The sequence below is a fragment of the Anser cygnoides genome, chromosome 3 (assembly GCF_040182565.1).
Source record: "Anser cygnoides isolate HZ-2024a breed goose chromosome 3, Taihu_goose_T2T_genome, whole genome shotgun sequence".
NCBI lineage: Eukaryota > Metazoa > Chordata > Aves > Anseriformes > Anatidae > Anser > Anser cygnoides.
In genome coordinates, this window is record NC_089875.1 from 47,393,079 (window position 1) to 47,415,899 (window position 22,821).

Consider the following 22,821-nt stretch of genomic DNA (forward strand, 5'->3'; position numbering starts at 1 on the left):
ACTGCAGCCAGCAAATATAAACACATACTGTCTATATAGTTACCGTACCATTTTCGGCAAGGTTTGGCCCATGCAGAACTGTACCTATACTCTCCTTTGTACTCCTCAGTCCACCCTGGCAAGGCTGAAAACATTGAATAACTATTAATAAGGAAGAATCAGGCGATTTTTTTCCACGCAAAAGACTTGTAAAAGGACTTGCAAAAACTGGCCAGACTTGTTAAATAGGATTTTGAAAATATTCTCTCCTGATCCTTTCTTCCTGGACAGAGAAAGAGTTCGGTATTATCCTTTGATGGAGCTTGCCTCATTTTAAAATATCATGAGATTTTTACCCTAAATTCCCCTGAAGAAAATATAATTTGTTTTCAGCTAGTCAGTAAAGGAGACAAGGGATGTGCAAGCTGAAGGACAAAAAAGCCCACTGTTAGGACAAAGGACACTATTATATGTGTTGAATCCATTCTGTTCAGGAATTGTTTCATCCAGGGGTAATACCGATAATTTTCTAAGCAATCCTTAAGTACCCAATACGCATAGAAAAAGTATATTTGTTCTATGGTTCAGTTTCTTATTTTTCTTAAGGACAATAACAAGCTTCTCTGCTTCATAGCTCTTCCCCACCAAGGTACAATAGAGCTCTTGTTACACTTTCAGTCAAATTATTTATACATTTTGAGAGCTTTCTGAGTTGGTGTTCTCCACCGCACATCTACAGAGGGAAATAGAAAAGTAGCAGCATTACATATTACTCAGAACCTCAGGGCTAGAAGCAGAGAAAGTATTCCATGAAGTCTGTAACGGAGGATGTTTGTGTATACATTTAGTTGAGTTCAAATCAGAATTAATATCCTAAAGGAAAATCATTCCTTGCACGGAGGAAGAGTTTCAGAAGGTTCACAGGCCATCACAGAGAGGAGCAGGGAAGAGACTGTCTTCAGGCAAAACACAATATCTCAAAGGAAACACAGAGAGACATAGGCAGGCAACAAAACAACGGGGCCTTTGGCCCTCATTGGAGCAGAGTAGCTGACAACGGGCTGCCCTGAAAGCATAGCTCTGAGAAATATTGTCTTAGATTGCATTTGAGGAACATACCTAACGGTCGCGCTGGGTGGGAGTGAAATGCCACCTGCACTGTTGCCTGGTCCACGCAATCTGCACTGGTTGATTCAGTGGGCAAAGCTAAAACCTCTTCATACACAGGAGCGGACTAACAACAGAGCTGACCTTTAGAAATAAGAGATAAATTAAGTTCCAGAGCGGGAGCAAGAGGAAGAATTAGTAACACAGAAGTGGAAAGTGAAGTGCCTGGCTTGAGTTTTTAATGTAATAAGTATTCTGATCCATGTTGGAGTGAGAGTGTCGCATGCCTCTTTTCCTTGGCTGATGGCACAGATGTTCTGGTTTCACATGAATGTCACTTACACGAATGAAGCAAACGTATTTTAGTTAAAGCTCAAAGAAACCAGAACATCTTTCAATTCCTACTAAATCCTTCCCCTTGCAAGCCAGTCGTAACACAGCAGGGTGGTGACAAGAACCCCAGCTGCGTGGTGTCACGGAGCTGCAGAGAGGTGGCCGAGGGCCTGGCCACCACCACTGCTGCATGCGCCGTGTCCCCCACCAGAAATGCCAGCACCCCATGCTGGGAGCTCCAGTGGTGGTCTGCTGTGTGCTCCTGGGGAGCTTGCCCCTTTAGTCACAGTATGGCAGCGTGTGCACGTGTTAAAGTAAAAATTCGGCGTGTTTAGCAGGACAGTTTTGAGATGTATATTTATATAGCGTGCTGTGAATTAGAAGCCTTACATAACATCTACTGCTGCTGCTACTAAATCACTAGCAGACTGCTTCACATTATGCTGTTTTGAGTTTTGTGTCAATAGCTGAGACTATTTTAAGGGTTTGGATCTTCTTTTTTTAGACGATATATATACAGTTATATTCCTGCATTACTAATAGGATCTTAAAATTTTCCACAACTCTGGATACCCCCTTTCACAGGAAAATACAACAGAAAAACAATCTGGAATATATCACTTGCTCCAGCATCGTAGTGGTAGCAGTGCTTCCCACAGAAGCAGTAATACTTGCTGCTCTTCTGGTTTGTAGTAGGCAAGCAGTGCCCTAGCGGGCACACGTTTATGTAGCTCCATCAACTTGACAAGAGCTATATTAGTTTATTCCAGCCAAGAAAGTGGCCCTGCAAATCTTTTTATATGTTAGACTTATTGGTTGTGTGGGACACATTTGGTCACTGCAGTTTTATTTATGAGGAGTCATTCCATAGGATTTTCATTGGGTTTTTGAGAATGTCTCTACTAAACTGGGAGAGCAACATTATTCTAAGGAGAAATTGCTAGTAGGATTTTTTCTACTCATCTGTTTTTGAATTTTTCCCTTCATTTATTCAAATGTGGATAACTGCCACTTCTCTGCATCGTCACACTGTTGTTCATTCAGAATCAAATCACTGGTATGGTTTCAGACGCATGCCACAGCCACTAACCACCTTTATCAGTGCAAACACATGTCAGTTACGAGGAGTACAAAAAATAATGTATGCATTATTGTGACTGACGCAATAAATTCTAGACCTGTACTTAAATTTGTGTCACCATAAGTAAGCCATGAAAATGCACGCAAAAGCAGCCGGGCATTTATCTCCATTAACAAAAGAAGTTTTTAAAAACACGTTTCCCTGCAAACACCGTTGCTTTAAATCTGAGCTCTGTGCTGAGTTCTTATGGAGAACTAATCACATTTAAGGTCAGAAGCCTTCAAATCCAAGCCAGTAATGGAATTGTGAATTTCTGAAAATGCCACCCATTATTCTTCTGTAAACCTGTTATTCAAATGTACTGCTGCCATTTTCTAGCAATAAGAAATTCATGCCAAAATGCTTTACTCCTAATGAGTTCCTAGTAGAATGAGGTTTTTTTGACACTCCCTGTGCAGTTACATTTGAGATTCCAAAGTGCAAGTATCTTTCTTGGATTATTTTACAGCTACTTTTTGGTTGTAGATATCACTTAAATCTGCAAAGCAAAAATCACTGATCAGTGCTCTCAACTGGGCAAACAATTGAGACTCTTAGACTGGCATCCCAAATATAGGTGCTAGGAGTGCTGATGCGAAGTCGGTGCCATTCTAACAGCAGGCTTCCCATGCAGTGATGCTATCTAAGCAGCAGGTGCAGCATTTTTCTGAGACCTGCTGCTAGTCGAACAAAAAGTTTTCATGTCTCACTGTATTCTCTGATCTTGCGAAAGGTGCTGAATGCAGAAATGTGATGTGTAGAGCAGATTTCTTTCTAACTGAGGAATAGACAGAGTTTGGTTAGATGGCCAAGTGCAAACTCTGGCGACTCTCTTGTTCATTACAACAGCACGGCCAGTTACCAATGGCTTCAACTCAGATCTTCCCTGGCATTAACCATCTATACAATTTCATTTCTGCCGAGCCCACCTGACAAGTAATTTCTATTAATTTATTGGCAGACATACAAGCATATGCCAATATTACAAACATATGCATTTTTTGTCAAAGATGTCATTCTAAAACTATTATTATTTTAGAACTCTTCAGGTTGTTTGATTGCTAAATGAGACTTCTTGTCACTGCCATTATTTATGGGCAAACAAAGCTATAGGCATCAAAAAGCATGCCTACACTTTCAGAATCTAAACTAATTATTGCTCCGTCTGCCTTTGGCAGATCGTCACCATGGCTCTCACTTTCACAGGGTTTGAGCTGGCCTCTACAAGAATAATGATTAATAGAAGAATTTTAAATATTAATTTTGTTTAAGCTGTAGAAATTGCTTGTTTTGTGCTTAGTGCTGCCAGCTGGTACCTTACCACACTGTGCTTCATTTATTCTAGATAATTGATAAGAGTAAGAGAGACCCGTCTGAAGAAATTGAGATTCTCTTGCGATATGGACAGCATCCAAACATCATTACTCTTAAAGATGTGAGTAATCTTTGAGCACTACAGTATTAAATGATTTTCACCTAATGATAAGGGTCACTTACTTTGTGGAAAATTCTCCAGTTTAAGGTCAGAGCTAAAACAAGACCCATTGAAATTAAGGGAAAAAACATGACTTTAACGAATTGCTGTCTAACAGTTGGAAAGACAGGTCAGGTTATATTCTCCAAATCCTGTCTAACCACCTGTGGATAAAACCAAAGGGCCACAGTGCTGGAGAACATCAAAATGTACCTGGTTTTGCACCACTTCTCAGAAGTGAGATCTCAGCTAGGATTCTCCGTACTGTGTTAGATTCAGAGCTTAAAGAACAAAATCCTGGTTGTGTCACTGGCCAGTTCATTATGGTTCAGACCTTAGAGAAAAATTTCTAGTCACATACCCTTGGGAAAGTATCACCTAATTCCTAAGTATTAGAGGATATCTTAAAATCTGTGCAAGAAAGGTTTTATATTCCTTTCCCAAAACATCTAGCACTGATGACTATAACACTGTCTATTATTGCAGTCCAGATAAAGGATTATGACATGAAAATGGCCATCTTCCAATTTAGACAAAAAATGTCTTTTCCCCCTTGCAATTGACGTTGATGGCAAATACATCTTGCAGCTCGTGTCAACAATATATTCACCAGAATTGCAAATATAAACTATATGATATCATTGGAAGCACATCTTGGCCAACAGTATAATGCAGTTCATTTAGCTGATCATGAGTCAAAGGGAAATATTGATATTTAAAATGGCAAATGTTACACTGTAAAACGGGAAAGAGAGAACATTACTGAGAAGGAGGCTTGGGTGAGAGCCAGGAGACATTTCAGGCTGTGTGAAATGGTGCTGCTTTTAGCAGTTTGGTCTGCTCTCCCGACAAGATAGCAGATCAGGAAAGCTGCCTGTCTATGTGGACAAATCAGCAAGTTGCTACAGACACAAGAAAAAAGTGATGATTAAGTCTTGTTATAAAGTTGCCTTTCTGTTGTTAAGCATAATAAGCACATTTCCCACACACTAGCTGACATTTTCGTCTTACAACATCTTGCACAAACAAGCCAGTACTGTGATTAAGGGGCCAACCTTCACCAAGTGCAAGTTGGGTCTAAAGTATGTATTTATTGTATTACTCTTCCAGGTATATGATGATGGGAAATACGTGTACCTGGTGATGGAGCTGATGAGGGGAGGCGAGCTCCTGGACCGTATTCTTCGGCAGAAGTGTTTCTCAGAACGAGAGGCCAGCGCCGTGCTGTGCACCATCACCAGGACTGTGGACTACCTGCACTCCCAGGGTGTAAGCATTGTTTTTTTGGTTCTCTGCAGCTGTTCTCTTACGTTCCAACTTTTAGAAAAAGCAAATAGTCGTGATTATGCTTCTCTGAAATATAAATATGTTTTCACTCCCCCCCCCCCCCAAAAAAAAAAAGTGTTCAAACAAAATTATGTTTCATTCTTTTCCCATGTTTAGATTTGCATTTAGGTTGTGAAATAGGGTCACGGGCTTTTTAGCCACTTCCCAGCTGAACTGCAATATGTCAAAGTGGTATTTTCGGCCCCAAATTACACTGATTTTCAAGTCCGTGTAACTTCCTGAGGTAGTTTACTTCTTATCACAGTCATTATTGCCATATCTGATCTTTTAACTGAATTTCAGATAGGGTATCTGAGTCAGCAGATAAGTAGAAAATCAAATGCTCAGTTTTCAAAGCAAAGTAGCAGTTCGAGCAGCAGGTGGGAAAGGTTTCTGACACGCTGTTAAAGAGCTAACTTATAAAATCTAAGCTTTCTATATACAGCAGTTTGAAAATCTCTCCTTTTCCACTTTTCAGGGACAAACAGTTTGGGTAACTAGTCAAATATTTGCTTATTTTTCATTCCATGGTTAAAACAAGTGTATTTTGTGCTTGGACTTGTATGTTTTCATGATAGCTTTTCAGGGTAGATATCATCGATAGAGGCTGTTTTCCCAACATGGAAATGCAGTGCCTGTTGTAAAACACACGGACGCTTGAAGTTGGGTGCCTACAGAAAGGATATTTGTGAAAATTAACCCCTCCCTTCACGTGTGAGCTACTCATACGAACAGTCACAAGAAGACCCTTATGCACTTTTCTCCTCTGACAGGATTTCTTTTTCACCTTTCAGCTGAATATTTAAGGCTGTCCAGGAGACTCTGACACCAATGTGTTTGTACAGCAGCCCCCGCTGCCTGCCCTCGGGAAGAAAGTCCCCCCTCTGAGCAGCTGTCTCCGTCATAATGTATCCGCAGAAGTTGCAGGACATGTCCTTTCTGATTTTAACAGATTTTAAACCCTTTTTCCCTTTCCTTTACCTGAGTTTTTTTAAGCAGATTTTCTCCAAAACTGAAATATTTTAGGCATGAGCTCTTGACCCACCACAAATAACAGAGCAGAAAGGGCAGCCAACCCTGGGTGTTCCCCCACCTTTTCCCCTCACTTGTTATTCACTGCTTTCTCGTTAAGGTGGTGCACCGAGATTTGAAGCCAAGTAATATCCTCTACATGGATGAGTCAGGAAACCCAGACTCCATCAGGATCTGTGACTTCGGCTTTGCCAAGCAACTGAGAGCGGAGAACGGGCTGCTCATGACTCCCTGCTACACCGCCAACTTTGTCGCCCCTGAGGTAGGATCGTCTTTCAAAGCTGTGACTAAGGGGCATGGCACAGAAAGCTGCCCTCCATCCCTGTCGCCCTTTTTCTCACTGCCTTTCAAAGAGGAGCGGGGCAGAAAGCAGGCTACAAGCACTTTTGCAGCTTTTATTATCATACGTCTCCTGTTCGTGTCAGCCTTCTCGGGCCGGTCGTTTCTCTGCTGACAGAAGCCGGTGTTGGTCTCGTACTGACATACAATGTGCTTTGGGCCCATTACCGGGATAAATAACATTTTTCCTCTAGCTGCTTCTGCTCAGAGTGTTTCCCCTCCAGTGCATTGCATCAGAACATAGTAAGGCTTAGATGGGAAATCTTGATATCAGGAATAAGACTCGAAAGAAGTATCCATGGTTGAAATCCTTACAATGCTGAAGTCAGTGGAAGCTTTGCCATCGATTTGGTTGAGCTCAAGAAACATCTCTCCTCTTGAGCTTTTCTAGCACCAATCCCCCTGTTGGGGGGGATGTAGGAACTATAGTAAAGATAAGAAAATTGTACAGGTCTTGAAACTCCTCTCTCTCAGGCCCACCTGTCTATCCTTACACTCATTTTGGAAACAAGGGTTGAAATTCTTTGTGGTTTCAAATCTCTGGGCTTCTTATCCTCCTATACCCATTTCTTATACCTTACCCTGCAGACCAGCTCATGGGATAACAGGCTGTCTGATTCGGGTGGAACAGACCAGAACTGGCCTTCCCTTTTCTGCTGAATTGCAACACCTTGGGGTTCTCATCCCTAGCTGCCCCAACAACACCTGTGAGAGGGAGGAGAGGGCTGCTTTCCCATTTTTACAGATGGGGAAATAGAGGTGGGCCAAATAGCTTGCCTCAAGCCTAGGGAAAGGTGGTTTTGCATCACTGGTGAGCACTGCTCCTTTCACTCATGCCCACTGCAGTGGGGTTTGGTTCCCACAGCTGGTTGGATTGTTTTGTCCTTTCACTGTGTTGGGTATGTGATATTTCATAGCTGCTTCCTTCCAATGAAGGACCAAGAGGTTATTTTTCTGGGTTATTTTCTATATCTTGTGGCAATGCTCATCAACATTTTTTGTATTTGCAATACATAACTTCAAATGAGCATCTACTTTTGCTTGTTGCAGTCCCTGTAAGAAAAATGCAAAACTATTGCCTTTCAATACTTCATCTGTCCTCTGCTCTCAAATACCACTTTCTCCCAGTTGGTATTGTTCATCAATCTTTTCTGCCCCATAACTGTCCTCCACCTCATCTGTGTGGATGCAATTGGAAAGTGAAAAATGGGGTGATCTTTCTGTACATTTTCCTTTTGTGATGCCAAAAGATACAGGAATGAGAGCCTTCCAGCATCAGAAAGAGAATTTGTTAAATTGAGACCATTGCCAGGGGCAGTATAAATTCAAAGCAGATTTTTTTCAACAAAAATATTCAATTGCCAAGACAGATTGGTTTGATATTTTATTGCTGTTTGGTTGTTGTATTTTTTTTTCATTTTAGATACTGGAGTGAGCTGTGTAAAATTTATCAAAATAAGTTCTGGGGCACCATAGCATTTTAATTTCCAAACTGAAAATTAATTGTTTCCAAGATTTAAAGAACTGAGTTTTTCTCCAAGATCCAATGTGATTAAAATAGGTGTAGCTATTTTTCGTGATGGGCTGTTTTGTACAGTGTCTGTAATCACAAACATTGCCAGACATTGTTTTTTCAGGTTCGCCTCTTCCGATTTGAACTGAAAGCAGAAATCATGGTCCCAGACGTTTGTGATGAGTAAGACAGGTCCAGCTAATGCAGGAAACGCTGGAGACTAGCTGAAACATTACCAGAACTGGCAGAGGGCTTAATAAAGCCCTAAGTTCTTTTACTTTTTACCTGTGATTTAATGCTGCCCTCCAGCCTGGACCTGACTTGTGCGTTCTCCGAGCCCCGCTGCAGCATCTGCAGCGTGCTTACGGCACTCAAACGAGAAGGCAGAAAGTCAGCCAGGCTGATGGCACAAGGGGACAGTGGCGGAGGAATGATGACATGTTTGCATACTCGAGTCTCCCTTTGTTGTGGAAACATTTAATTTGGGGTTTAGATGAGACTACCGGAAAAGCTGAAAGCTCTCCGAGAGAAAGAAGCACTCTGCCACCTAGTGCGGGCGGTGTCGTTTGCAGAGAGAGAACAGCGAGGCTTGGTCAGGGGGAAAACCACTGCCTACTGTGTCGCTGTAGTGCAGCAGGGCCATCCAGATAAAGTAAAAGGACTTTATTCTGCAGATTTCTTACAAAATCCGTGAAGGTTTTTGTGTGTGTGTTTTGGTTTTTTTTTGGCATTTGAAATGATAAGATTGTTATCTTCTGTGTCCATACACATCCTTCCTTGTGTCACAGTTGAGAAAAGCCTGTATTCATAACACTGTTAATCCAATAAATCAAAACATACAGAAATAATAAACATCTGAATAAGCATCTGAGCCATTGTCAGAACTGAATGAACCCAGCAGAAGTTTGGTCCTTGGCACCACGACGCCTTGCCATGTATGGAGCTAAGAACCAGGTCATGCGCGTGTTTCAGACCTCACCAAACACTCTAGATGAAGTAAAACCCTTCTACATGGTAAATTTTTCAGCATCCACTAGACTAGAAACTCACTGCATCTTTTGCAAAGCTCTTTCACTGAGCTTAGATTTCTTGCTCTCAGATTTGTTTCAAGACACATGCCTATTATTGTCTGAAGATATCTGCCCCCTAAGGCAAAACCTAATCTTTTTGGCCAACGTTTCCAACACTTGATCCTGCCAGCTTAACATTCTCGCTTTAACCACAGATGCATAAACCTGCTGGAGACATTTTACAATAGCAGTGCCATTAACTAGTGACTCTCGCTGTCCACTGTTGTTACCTGTGGGGTGACATTGCTGCTGATGAGAAGTAATTGCCACCAAAGCCTTCCTGGGCAGTGGCACAGAGTGAACATCCCTGTTAGCTAGCAGAGTTGTTTCAAACTGAATGATAGCATGCAGCGACACCTGCCCATCATTTGGAGTTGTGTAACCACTTGCTTAATAGCCTACTCCTCTAAACTTCATCACTGCCCCATCTTTTTGTCATTTGCTTTTGACTCAATTTTCCTTGGTAATTTGAGGAAGGCCAGTGATGGCGGTGAAAATGTAACTGCTTAAGAAGCAACAAGTATGCCCACACCAAATGATAAATGTTGGGCATTCAATATCACACATAAAGCAAAAAGAAACTGAGCTTAACAAATAGCAAAGATTTTTTTTTTCCATAAAGCGTAACGTAATAGAGGGCCAATGAATACAAGTAATAAAGGAATAGAAACAATTTTAACAGCCACAGAGTACACATAATCTGCAGGAGAGAGGCAGAAGCAGGATTTTTAGCAGCTTTGTCAACAGGAGAAAGTACATTTTTTTCTCCATATTTTTTCAAGGTAGCAAATGTTCGCTCAGCAGCATACCTGGCAGATGGTTGCTTTACCACTCATCAATTGTAAAATCTGTCAAGGCAACATATTCTGAAACTCTTTTTTTTTTTTTTTTTTTTTTTTCTGGAAACGCTTGGTCTTTTTTGTGATAAACTCACAATAGCTGAAATAAATCCTGGGTACTAAGCCCCAGGGTCAGAAAAAGACTTGTTGAATTTGTACATTCCTTTTTCATGTGTGTTGCAAAGCAATAATTTATCTACCAATCCACCAGAAGGGGACAAAACTCTCCTTGTGTGTCAGAATTGAAGTTAATTAAACAGAATGGTCGTTTGTTTTTATGAGCAAGTGGAAGATCCAGAGGTGGCTCCTGAGCCTTTCAGAGACTAAAAGAAAGAAAGTTCTTTCCCTAGCCTCGGCAGTGATGTCAGTCAGTGACTTTGCTTTCACTTGGACCTGCACTGACTCAAACAGGCATTTCTTCTGGCATGCATTAGCATAAATGAAATCCAGATCACACCCTTACTGGTCTGACTGTCCATCCTGTACCAATACTGAGCCTACTCAGATCTCTGCTGAGTACCTTGGGGTTTGTTTTACCCACGTGGAAAAGGGATCAAGTTTCAGCCTGTTACCTGTTAAGCCCAGTCTACATGTGGCCACTTTTCTTAAACTAAAAGTAAGATAAGAATAAGCCTTTTAAGTTTTCTTTGCAGTTGTCATGCATCTGTACTAGTCTGACACTAAATCTGAGTTAATGAGCATCCGTTTGCTCTGCCAGATCCAAAGCTCAGGCGTGCCTACCACTGTCACTCAGCCCCGTGCTTGTTGCATCCACAGTGGACTTGGTGACCTCCACATTAGGAGGACACAATTCAAAATATTAACTAGATTTCTTAAAGAAATGTTTTAAAACGTTGAAGTAAGCAGAGAGGGTTGCTCTGCTTTGCTGTGTGGTAGGTGGTCAGAGAGATGGTCAGTTTGTTGAAGGCCAACAAACCATCAGCTCCATCGTGGTGGAGGTGGCGGCTGTGCTGGGCTTGCACACCAACCAGTGAACTCCAGTCTGGGTCACACCTTGCCCCACGCCACTACCGAACATTTTGCTCCTGGGGCAGTCACCTATTCAAGCCAGACATTAGGGCAAGCCCTGAAAATATTACCAGATACAATCCCTGATCAGTTCTTTTTGCAACCCATAAAAAAAATCAGAAGTGTGGGTTATCCAATTTTCATCCTTGTCTTTTCTTCACGTAGGTCCTTAAACGCCAAGGCTACGATGCAGCCTGTGACATCTGGAGCTTGGGGATCCTGTTGTACACCATGTTGGCAGGGTAAGTGGAGAGGTTTTCCTCCAGAGGGCATACTTTAGCAGTGATCAAGCCAGAGAGGAGTCATAAACAGAGAAGGCAGACTGGCTGTCCTCCTCAGGGAGATGTGCTCAATTGTATGAGGCAAAAAAAATAGATGCCAAGACCTAGAATTAGAATAAGTTTTTCCAAAACATATAAGTATCTTTGACACTTTGAAAGTAGCTTAGGTTTATAACAGCCTGGGCTAGTAAATGTTCACTGAGACGTCTAAAAGGTCACTCACCACTTAAGTAACATGAAAGTTTTACATCAGAAGAGTAATTTAGGAGTGGCGTGCAGAGAGCCAGGTCATGGTCACCTCACCTGTAAGAGGAGATTTATTCACTCCTCTTAATACATGTATTCTCTTCAGCTTCATTCTTCTGTAGTTGTTGTTACTGAGGTATTTCAGCTCCTTCAAAGGCTAAAACAAACACAAACAAAATAATTAAAAAAAAAACCACAGTTTTCAGAAAGAACAGAAAGTAAATGAATAGATCAGTAAGAACAGCAACAGGCAGCATGATTTTGATTAAAAAACTACCAATGGCTAAAGTTAAATATTGGCACAAGAAGGCTGGAAGATTGAAATAAGCGGAGAGGGATAAGAATAAGATGTGCTGGGTGAATGGGAAACACAGTGTATGAAGCCAATCTGGAGTTATCAGACCCCTGTACTTCATTTCTTTTGCGGGCTGCAGGGTATGGTATGTGTTTATTTATCCCAGCTAAGTGCAGCTTGAAACTTTTCAGTGACCTCTGACAGCTCTTTAGTCTACTTCATGATCATTCAGCTGGCAAGACAGCAAGAAGCTTGGATTCATTCCTAAATTCATACAGGAAACAAACCAATCCTGGCATTACGTTATTCATGTTGCTTGTTTTGTGGCTTTCAGAAAAGGTGCCAGGAGTTTCTGTCCCATTTATTTTGTTCCTGAGTACAGGTGTGTTCAGCATTAGCTGAAATACACTGGGACTTTCTGGAGCAGTCTCCCAGTCTGCTGTGATCCTCTCAAAAATGCTGTTTTTACTTAGCTAATGTCATGGATTTGCATTGGTACGCAACCAGAATCAGTGAATAAAATCAACACATTACTAACAGTCACATCACTTAGATGATTGTATCCAAAATATTTCATTTTAAAATGTGACTGCAAAAAAAAAAAAAAAGAATCCAAATATATTTGAATCTGAAATACGTATTACATAACTTAGCAGATCCTAAATTTGCCACCAGGTGCTATTAAATTGTATCTCGCCTTTTCTACACTTAAAAGAGAAAATAGGAGTAATGTGATCAGACGTGCTGACTTTTTAGGTGCCACCACTGCATTAGGGATGCTCTTGTTCTTCCTTACCAAAGGAGAGAAGCAGGAGCTGACTGTTGTTTGCACTCAGGATGTTATTCTCCTCCCGTCATCACTAAAAGCAGAGAGTGCTCAGACACTGAAGATTAGAGTACAAGTCTGGATCCTATTAATACTTGATATTGCAGCAGTGGTAATGACAGACTTTGGAGTATTGGCCAGTCCTGAACATTCACTGCATCCTTTTCAGTAGTTACAGCATGGAATAACAGCGGGATCTCTTTGGGCTGAACTTCTGTGAAATCTGAAATGTTCTTGAAAGTTAGAAAATACAGTGTGAGGAATTGAATGTGCCAGGGGGATAGGAAGCTGTGGCCAAACCAAGACGTCTGTTTAACAACCTAAAAACCAAACTGGCAGGTTTCCAGAAAAGAAAAGACAGATGGAAGGGAAGATATAAAAATCCCAGATACCCTCTTCTTATAAATCTACACAGCTGTTCAAGACTGCAGAGTAAAATTTGGCTTGGTAAATTTCAGTCAGTTGCAAAATCTTACCACTTGTCACTTTATGAAGAAAAAAAAATGGGGCCTGTACATGTGGCACTGATTTTGTAAAGCTGAATACATGTTACTACTAATTTCTTTCTGGCTAGATCAGAAAGATTTTAAATAACCCATTGCATATAATTTGTTTTGTCCAGTAGACTTGCACATTGTGATTTTGTGATTAACAAAGAACTGCAAAACAGACTACAGAGTTCTTTTTTCCTATTTTTTTTCTGTTTCAGATATGAAGTTTTCTCCTTTATTATTTTTACCCTTTGTTCCCATTATCAAGGTTCTTCTATCAGCAATAAAACTGAGTAAAAATGAATAAAGAAAAAGTAAAAACCTGTGATTTTTTTTTAAAAAAAAATATTACATTGCTTAAAAATAAGAATGAAATGGAAATATATGTTAAAAAAAAGATCTTTCTTTTTTCATTTAATATGAGGAACCATTGTACTGTGTAGCTTGAGTGAAAATGAAGTAGCTATGGTGGTCCATTCTGGAAGCAAATTCCTGTTATAATCAATGGTATTTAATATTAGATTCTAGAAATTATACACCTGCAAATTACACTTTTTTTTTTTTTTTTAATAGGTTCACTCCTTTTGCAAATGGACCAGATGATACCCCAGAGGAGATTCTGGCCAGGATTGGCAGTGGCAAATATGCACTTACAGGAGGAAATTGGGATTCAGTATCTGATACTGCAAAGGTCAGTGGATGCTTTCTCAGATTTTTTTCTTGTTCTCTTAAATGGAATCGCAGTCTGCAGTTGTAACAAACTTAGAGATAGTCAGAAGGGTTATTTCTCAGTGTCTTATGAAATAAGAGCTCAGTTGTCCATACTACTCTGAATTAAATAGTGCTAGGAATATCGGTAGTTTATTTCATTAAACTAAGCCATAATATAGTACTATCAATTACACACACTGTCAAAATTAAAATTGCACAGAACTGTTTTGTCACGCAGCTGAACTTTTAAAAGCAGGGTAGGGTAGTCAGTGCCACAACCACATGGTCTCTATGTGAATCACCTTTTTCTTCCTCAAACTTAAGCATGACCAGGCAGTAAATAAGGTAGCATTTTTAACTTACGTACTGTCTGCAGTTGAGGCTGCCCATCTATTACAAAACCTGAAAAACCCAGGAGCTGGAATTCAACTGGTGCTGAGACTTTTGGACACAAAACCATGCACTAGTCTGTGAGACAGGCGGATGGGCAGGAAAGCTGGCAAGCTTACAGTTGTCTGGCATCAATTAGAAACTTTGACACAATTTTTATATTCCCTCAGGAGATTTCAGTTTTAGCAACTGGCAGTATCCAATGGAAAAACATTGATATATTCCACCACAAATCACAAGCAATCCTAGCAACTTATTTGTCTTGCTAACAGCACCTATGAGACTCATTGTCAGACAATGAATTTTTCATCAGATATCCGGTTTGGAAATTAAGATATTCCGATGTGGTAGAGCTGGTATCACTGAATTTTAGTTGCCTCGAATGTTTGATTTCTGTTCCACGCTTCTCTTGTAAGCAGGCTCCAGAGTCAGTGAGGAGATGCCTCCAGATGGCATCCTCTCTAGGTAGCATTTATCACTCCTACAAGGTCACTAATAATTGTTAACACTCTCTCGGTAAGCTGAATACCTGCCACATTATCTTTTGTCTGGATTATCAGTTGAGAACTGAATATTACACCTGAATATTTTGAAGATCACACTTTACATTTAAAAACAATAAAGCGTATCTAAAATGCATCACCCTCTCTGTTCAGCATGCTGATGACTGCCATTGGGAAGATTTGGGTAAATCCTGCACTGCTAGTAATTACTTTTTCCTTTTTACTGTCTTCTTCCCTTTAAACCCAGGACATTGTGTCCAAGATGCTTCACGTAGACCCTCATCAGCGCCTCACGGCAGTTCAAGTGTTAAGACATCCGTGGATAGTGAACAGGGAGTACCTGTCTCAAAACCAACTCAGCAGACAGGACGTTCACCTGGTGAAGGTACGTCCCACACCCTTGCTTCTTCCTTTCTTCCAGAAAGAGCTGGGATTTGTATAAATATTCTGGAAAGTGATAAAGGAATTGGGAAAATAGTTTGCCACAGAGGCCAAATTTAATATGGCAGTAGATTAACAGTAAAGCTTTTTGACCCGTCATCTGCTTGATATTTTTAACTTCCAGTTACGTTATAATGAACTGGTGGGAGTCTGCCCGTCCTGCTACCCACTGCTTTGAATCAGAGATACCCCAGCTGTCTCCCAGCCGGCAGACGCTGTGATCATTTTGTGGAAATTGTCCCTGCACAAGGGGATTGGATGGGGAAAGGGAGGGGAGAAGCATGAAAGAACTGAATTTGAGCCCTTTTTTTTTTTCTCTTTTTCTATTTCACAGGGTGCAATGGCAGCCACTTACTTCGCTTTAAACCGAACACCTCAGGCACCAAGGCTGGAGCCTGTATTGTCCTCCAATCTGGCTCAGCGGAGGGGCATGAAAAGACTTACCTCAACCAGGTTGTAGCAGTACCCCAAGAGGCCTCTTTGGAAACTCACAGTTTATTATTCGACAGATTCATCTTTACTTGGTTAGTAGAACTTTTTTTGGACACCTTGCATACGAAATCACCAGAACTAGCAGAAGCCCAGCGTAAGGCAAAGTTTGCCTTTGCTCCATTATTTCTTTTACATTCCAGCCAGGATCCTGAGTTTAACAGCTTCATGAAGATGTGCCAACTTTGCTGGTAGCTCTGTTTCCTTAATGAGATAAAGCCAAATAAAGTAGACGTGCTCCATCCTTCTCTCCCTAGGAAATACTATTTTTGAGTCTTGAAGATGTTCCGTGGGAACATAGTTTTCATTTTGTTTCTCAAGAAAAGCACTTTTTGTAATGAAGACGCAGTCAGGTTTGAATGTTCTCAGCGGTTCCTTCAGGCATCATGACGAAGTGGCTCGGCTGGTCATCCCTAAATACCTACTGATCTCCACTCGCTCCAGGAAGAGTGAAGGCTGCAGAGACACATGGATGACATCTTACTTGAAATAAATGCTATATGACATGAACGAGAGAGAGCTGCCGGTGGTGAAAATACCCTCTGATTTCAAGAAATCTTTTGCACTTTGCCCCTGCTCTCTCTGGAAGAAAGTCAGCACTGCTTGAGGAGGAGCGCGTGCCGTGAGCTTGACTTACTTGGAGGCCTGGCCCACCAAGAGCAGAAAGTCTCTGAGAAACTTGGTCCTCCGAGGAGGTTGTGGATGTCATGAGACTGTGGGAAGGCATTCGTGTAAAACAGTGGGAGTGGGAGCCTGTGGGTCAGGGGACACAAGGGTATCTGGTCTTGGCTAGCAAGGAGGAGAACAGCAGGCGAAGCCACCCACGGCAGTGTGATGGGGAGCGCTGCTTGGGGGAGCTGACGTGCAGGTGCTTCGGAGGCTGACCAGGGTTCCCTCTGAGGGAAGGGGATGGTCCCCCACTTGGGGGTGGTCCAGTAGAGGGTCTGTGGGTGCCTGGGCTGCAGAGGGGCCAGGCAGTGTGGTGCAGCTGCCCTCCCATAGTGCTGATCCCGCTCTGGGCCTCCTCCGGTGCCCCGCTCCCTGTCCCTCCTGCCCACGGGCAGTGCCCGCTTCTGAGGGGCCCAGCCAACTCTGTCACGAGCTTTAATAACAGTACATTATGAGGAGAAACAGGAGGATGCTGTGCTTTTATATTTATATAAATATATACACGTGTATTTATATATATATAAAAAAAGAATCTGTACCTAATACCCGGATTTTTCAGGTTCACGGAAAGAAAACCTGTTTGAAAGGATCTCAGCAAAATGGACCTTTTTTTCGCATTCCCTGAGCTATTTTTTTTTATTATTTTTCTTATCCATTGTGGCATATGGTGGTCACAAGCTGACCAAGATTCTTCTTTGTACTGCATTTGTTAATTTTTGTTTTCCGAGTGAATTTGTCACCTCAGATGCTTTGTGGGAGAAGCTGATGTGCTATGTTGGCTTTTTTTCTGTTGTGAAGCGGGGGGGGAAAAGGAAAAATGTGAACATGGAGCTTCGTATGCTAGAGATGGCAATTTTCCTTGCTGGGTAGTTTGCGCACTGTGGTGCCAAACTGGAATTTCCAGACCATGGCGTCGGTGTCCAAGGGAACGAGGAGTTGCATTTGCTATAGCAATATGCTCCCTAAAACGATCTGTGTTCCAGTGTTGACTGAACTTTGTTTGTTTGCATTAGTCTATTTTTAAATTTAAATTTATTCTTAATAATTTAAACCAATATTTAATGTTCAGGTTTATGTGCTGTGCACACAGGAATGCTGCAAAGCAGCTCTCCTTGAAGCCCTTCTCTTTTCTAGAATAAACAATGCTGTGAAACTTCACAGAGAGGATGAATTGGCTTGAATTGGAGTGCGTGAACATGCGCAGGTGTGTCTATGTTTATCTACACAGCAGCAGAGAATAATATACCTTAACTGGCTAAGCTACCCTGGCTAAGCTGTGCTCAGTATCAGCTTTTTGCTGCCTTTACACTTTTCCTCTCACTGGAAGCTAATTAAGTCGCACGTACTTCTGCTGTCAGCACCCTGAGAGGTGAGTCTGCAGGCAGGGGATGTCCTGGCTCGTGCAAAAATGCTCTGGCCAGGTCCCTGGAAGTGATTTCTGTCCCGGAGGAAGGCAAGATGGGCACAAGGATGCTAAGGGCAATCTGGAGGGAGGGTTGGATGTTCTGGTGTCCCAGCTGATTTGTGCTGTTTCAACAAAATGTCTTTTAATGTGTAATTGTATGTGGGCAGAAAGAGTGTTGTAAATATTAGGTACAGTTTTTGTCTCCCCTGGAGATTTCCTGGTCATCTCTCATTGGTTCACTTTGGTTTCTCTTCACAGTCGTTGGAAACAGTTTGATCCCCTCTTGATATTTATTCAGTCTTAGGTTTTTGAGCTTTTTTTTTTTTTTTTTTTTTAAATCTGGATATTGTTGTAGGCCAAGCTTAGAGGATGCAGGTCTTCCAGAAACTTGATGGTTTGAATCTGTTCCTGGTCTAGCTCTTCGAACCCACCTTCTATATCCCTATTAATCATACAAGGTTTGGGCTGTGTACAGAATGATATATTTTGATGTTCATTAATTATTTTCCTTTAAAGGCCCATAAATTACATATACTGGTTTTTGATTACCAGGATTTTGTTGCCAGTGCATCTAGAGGTATGCACATGTGTGTGTACATGTAAATACACAAAAACATGCAATCTCAGCTTGTCCGAATGAGAAGAATACCAGTATAGTCGGTGCTTGAAGAGATACTCAGAGGAGTTGGGTCTGTGGTGTTCTTGAAAATCTGACACTGAAAACAGCAGTGGTTGCTCTGGGTGTGGACAGGCACGTGGCTCAGCAAGCAGCTCTGCCCATTGATGAAGTTGTTGTGTGGGGCCTCCCCTCCACCCCAGCTATGCATCCCAGCAGATCACCCCACACACAGGCTTGCTACTGGAGGTGCTCTTGTGAGGGTTTTTCTGATTGTTTCAGTCAAAATGAACCCAATTAGTCCATTTCCACAGTTGTTCTGGCTGATGCAACTCACTTGGACTGAAATACAAGAGCCTCCGTCAGCAAATTGAAGGCACAGTCACTCCTGCTGGCTTGCACTCATTATTGCAGACTGATAGCAGCTGCCACTTCCCCCAGCCCAGCTGCATCCAGGGGAAGATGCATGGCCAGGGCCTAACTGCTGCTCCGCCTGCTTTATACCAGCATCTCTTTTCCAGGCACCTTGCTACAGTACGCTCAGCAATAAGCATTTATTCTTTCTAGGAGAAAACAACTGAAAAAGGCTTAGCCTCTCTCTCTCTCTCTCTCTATATATATATATATATTTAATCTTAAGGGACTTTTACTAAATGCTGTGCTTAACTCCTGAAAGTCTAAAAATCTCTCTGAATTAGATAACACCATCTTGCAGGATATTAGTCCACAAAGCGACCTAGTGCCTTAGGCTATTATAAATAGTACGGTTCAATTTTCAAACCATCGAAGTGCATAAAGCAGTGACAGTCCAAGCCATCCTCACTGTGTCTGTCACAGACAGTCAGCTCTTCCGGAGAGGTACTTCACAAGCTGTCCTTCAGCTTACTAGAGTGGAGTCTGTCCAGCAGGGAGAGAGCATCTCCTCACATTTTGTAGAGCTGGGTCCCGCCCCTGCAGCTCCAGGACTTTGAAGAAGCTAAATGGCCCTAAGACACAGGGAAGAGTTGCCCCGTTTCCTACACAGCACCGCAGCTTGTGTATATGGAGGGGTGTGGGAGATGCTGCTCAAAGGGAGGGCTGCCCTCACCCTGAGTCCCTCATGAATTTTTACTTGTTTAAAATCTGATTATTTTTTTCCCAGCAAGTTTTAACAGCAGATAGCATTTATAAAGCCCGACTTTTTCATCAGAACACAAATAGCCCCACAGACACTTTGTAATCAATCTCTGCATCTGAAAGAAAAAGGAAAAAAAAAAAAAAAAGCCATCTGACAGTAGATTCTGGTTTGCGTCTGAAGAAAACCAGCTTGATCAGCTCCCCAGTCCCTCTCCCGGGGCATGGGGCTGACCCAGGCATGGGGTGCTGGGAGGATCAGTGTGTGTCGCGCTTCCCCAAAACGCAGATTGCCTGTCCCTGTGCTTCACCTAGCACTGCGTGCAGCACCAAGGCTGTTTTCAGCCGGACTTACGGCTGAACAAGTTTTAGACTGAGTTTGAAATGGATAATAAATCTGTTGGCCTAAAGGGTAGATCAGACTCTATTAGGAATCAACGTGTGAATCTTTAAGGCACAGAGAAAGGACAAAAAATCTGTTTGCCTGTGTAGTGCTGTGCCCCAGCACAAGGACTGAAAACTCGTACCAGGCACTGGTGCAGCTCAGTAAAGGCAGTTGCTGTGTGTCTGTGACATGAGTTATGGCCAGGCTCAGATCATCCCCGAAACCACTCCTGTGTGCAGTTTCACGTGCCACAAGGGTTTCTTATGCCACCGGTCCCCAGAGCTGCAGCCAGTGCATGCCAGTGCTGAGGCTAAAAAAAGCCAGTCACTCTCTCTTGACCTTAGCTGCTTTCTGTGCTTTCCTACCTCCCTTATCCAGGTCACGGTGGGGCAAAGCAAATGTGTCCGAACAAGCGGCTGGGGACAGCAGCAAGGCAGCAGCGTCTTCTCTGATGGCAGCGCCGTCAGCACGCTGCTGAGTCGCAGCTCGGGTGCCACCCGCCTCCCTCTGCATTATGCTGAGCCAGGTTCGGGTGCCCCCGGAGTCGGGGCAATGCACGGCTGGGTTTTTGTAGGGAAGCGGGTTACCTAAGCCATGCTGTGCACGCAGAGCAGGAAGGCCAACCAAGGCTTCGAAGTTCACCACGAGTTCACGTAAACTGCCAGTAACCGGGAGATGTGGGCTTACAGATGGCATGCCATGGGGAGATGGTGCTGACTGTGTGTATTTTGGCCACCGGTGAGCTTGTAAAGAAGATAGGAAAAATCCTGGCATTTGTCTTGAAATAATCCATTATTACAGAGGAAATTCCCAATTTTCTGGAGTGTGATGGCACTCTAGATCCCTCGCAGGAGGAAGGCAGACAAACATGGAAGGTAAAACGGATTACTGCAGCAGAAAAGGAGGTATCTTAGCTTCCACAACAAAACAATTTTCATTCTTTTTTTTTCTTTTTTTTTTGAAGCTGTATGTTAAGATGTTTGTAGAAAAATTGCCAAAGCAAACAATTAGAAGCAAAATTCCCTCTCTGAACATCTGCAGACTGCTCCTTTAAACAGGAGCCAAGTGAGATCCAGGGTCACGCATCTGAATCCTAAAAGACAGACACACAGCACAACTGGCCAACCAGCGCAGAGATCCTTTAGATTAAAATAAAAAGATTTAAAATAATGCTAATCAGGTGTTTTTATACAGTTAATAACAAGGGAAAATGTGCAAGCCCATTTTTTTTTCCCCTTTCGAAGTACACATCAATATCCTATAGAAGTGTGTACCCTGACATGCCAGCCGACCCTGCTCCTACAGCTCCACGCTGCCCCAAGGTGTTGGGGTTTGGCTGCCCCCTCCACAGCTGCCCACAACAGGCACAAGTAACAATCACACATCCCCTCGGATCCTGACAGCAAAACTTTGTGTATTTTTACTCAGAAAATGAAGGTAAAAGTAAGGCTCTTGCTGTGTACATAACTAAAATCCTCAGCGTTTAGGTGAAGTGTGGGTGGAAGCCTATGCAGAACAAGAATGGTGTGGAGAAAATAAAGTCATGTTTGTTCTTAGAGACAAATTTCAGCCAAAACCAGTTCATGAGTTTTGTGAGCCTCGGCCTAGCATCTCCGTGTGCAAGTGGGTGACAACACATGCGAGTCAGCCCGCTAACCAGGCATCTGATCGTGCATATAAGTGCTGGCTTGCGTGTGTAGGTGTTTTGCAGCCTAAAGTTCAGAGTTTCAGAATTGGGAGTGTTGTATCCACCCGCGTTGTGCTAACCACAACGTTCAGCGTTGAACTGTACAACCACACATTCTTGCGCAGGTATAAACAGTTGCAGATTCAGTTTGTGCTCCATTGTTTCCTAAATGGATATGATGGTCATAGTTTTCAGACATCATAGACTGAAAGACAAATGGGGAAAATGTATGCTTTTTGGATAAAGGAGAATTTTGAAAGGGGAGTCTAGAAATAAGCATTTGGAAGTATAGAAAATGAAAACCAATTGCTAAAAGATTGTTTCTGATTTGTTCCTTGTAGCCAAATCTTTTGCTCCTTGTAGCTAAATCCTTCCTCCCTTATTCTTGTTGTATTTGTACCTTATTCTGTACGTGGCTCTGGCGCAACCCAGGGCCAGCTCAGAGCAGGGTCCTCCTGGTGTCACAGCGGTGGAGTGTGGCCAGTAGGTGATAATGTGTGCAAGGGGTTTACTTGGGCAGTATTAAATGAATCTGTCAAAATACGAACCATGATCTAGCACTTTGTTTACAGGCTCCATATTCATGTTTACAATGATTTCTGAGGCTCACGCTTTTTACGTTTCCTGTATGAAAAGGGCAGCCGGTGTACAGATATTTATTATGTTTACCAGCGTTTCCGAATAGATTTTTTTTATAGTACATGGTTTTATGAAGTGTAATATTTTTATAGCAGAACGACGATCTTTGGACTTTCTATATTGTTACATACGACTGTTTGCAAATAAGCTCTTTGCTCCCCTTTCTCTGTGCACTGTGTCCCGTGTTGCTGCTGCTACTGCTGCTGGCCTCAGCTGCTGCTGCCCCGCGGTGCTGTGGGCTGACGGTGTTGTGAAACTGTGCGAGCTGACTGCCAGGAGCTGTGACTGTGCCGAAGGGCTGGCTGCCTGCTGGGAGCCCGGCAGGAGGATGGGGAGCTGTGCTGTACCAGGGCAAGGGCTGGCTGCGGGTGGCCCCGAGGGGAAGCCTCAGTGCTCACCTTTGTCTGTACTGTGCCGTTCTGGCTTGGCATGCCCGTCCTTTCCTTTCTTTATAAAGAAATAAAAAAAAGAAG

At 42.5% G+C, this 22,821-nt stretch overlaps 1 protein-coding gene across 3 annotated transcripts in view; it reads left to right on the forward strand.

Annotated features, from left to right (window-relative positions):
* RPS6KA2 (ribosomal protein S6 kinase A2) overlaps positions 1-18,117 on the forward strand; it is a 298,921-nt gene extending 280,804 nt beyond the window's left edge. For all 3 annotated transcript variants that reach the window (XM_066994128.1, XM_048067792.2, XM_013186790.3), the window contains 7 exons: positions 3,885-3,974; positions 5,124-5,282; positions 6,472-6,633; positions 11,327-11,403; positions 13,874-13,991; positions 15,152-15,289; positions 15,680-18,117. In XM_066994128.1, the coding sequence (XP_066850229.1) occupies positions 3,885-3,974; positions 5,124-5,282; positions 6,472-6,633; positions 11,327-11,403; positions 13,874-13,991; positions 15,152-15,289; positions 15,680-15,805 (870 nt within the window). In that variant the 3' untranslated portion in view covers positions 15,806-18,117. The remainder of the gene's footprint in view (positions 1-3,884; positions 3,975-5,123; positions 5,283-6,471; positions 6,634-11,326; positions 11,404-13,873; positions 13,992-15,151; positions 15,290-15,679) is intronic.
* The last annotated feature ends 4,704 nt before the right edge of the window (positions 18,118-22,821 follow it).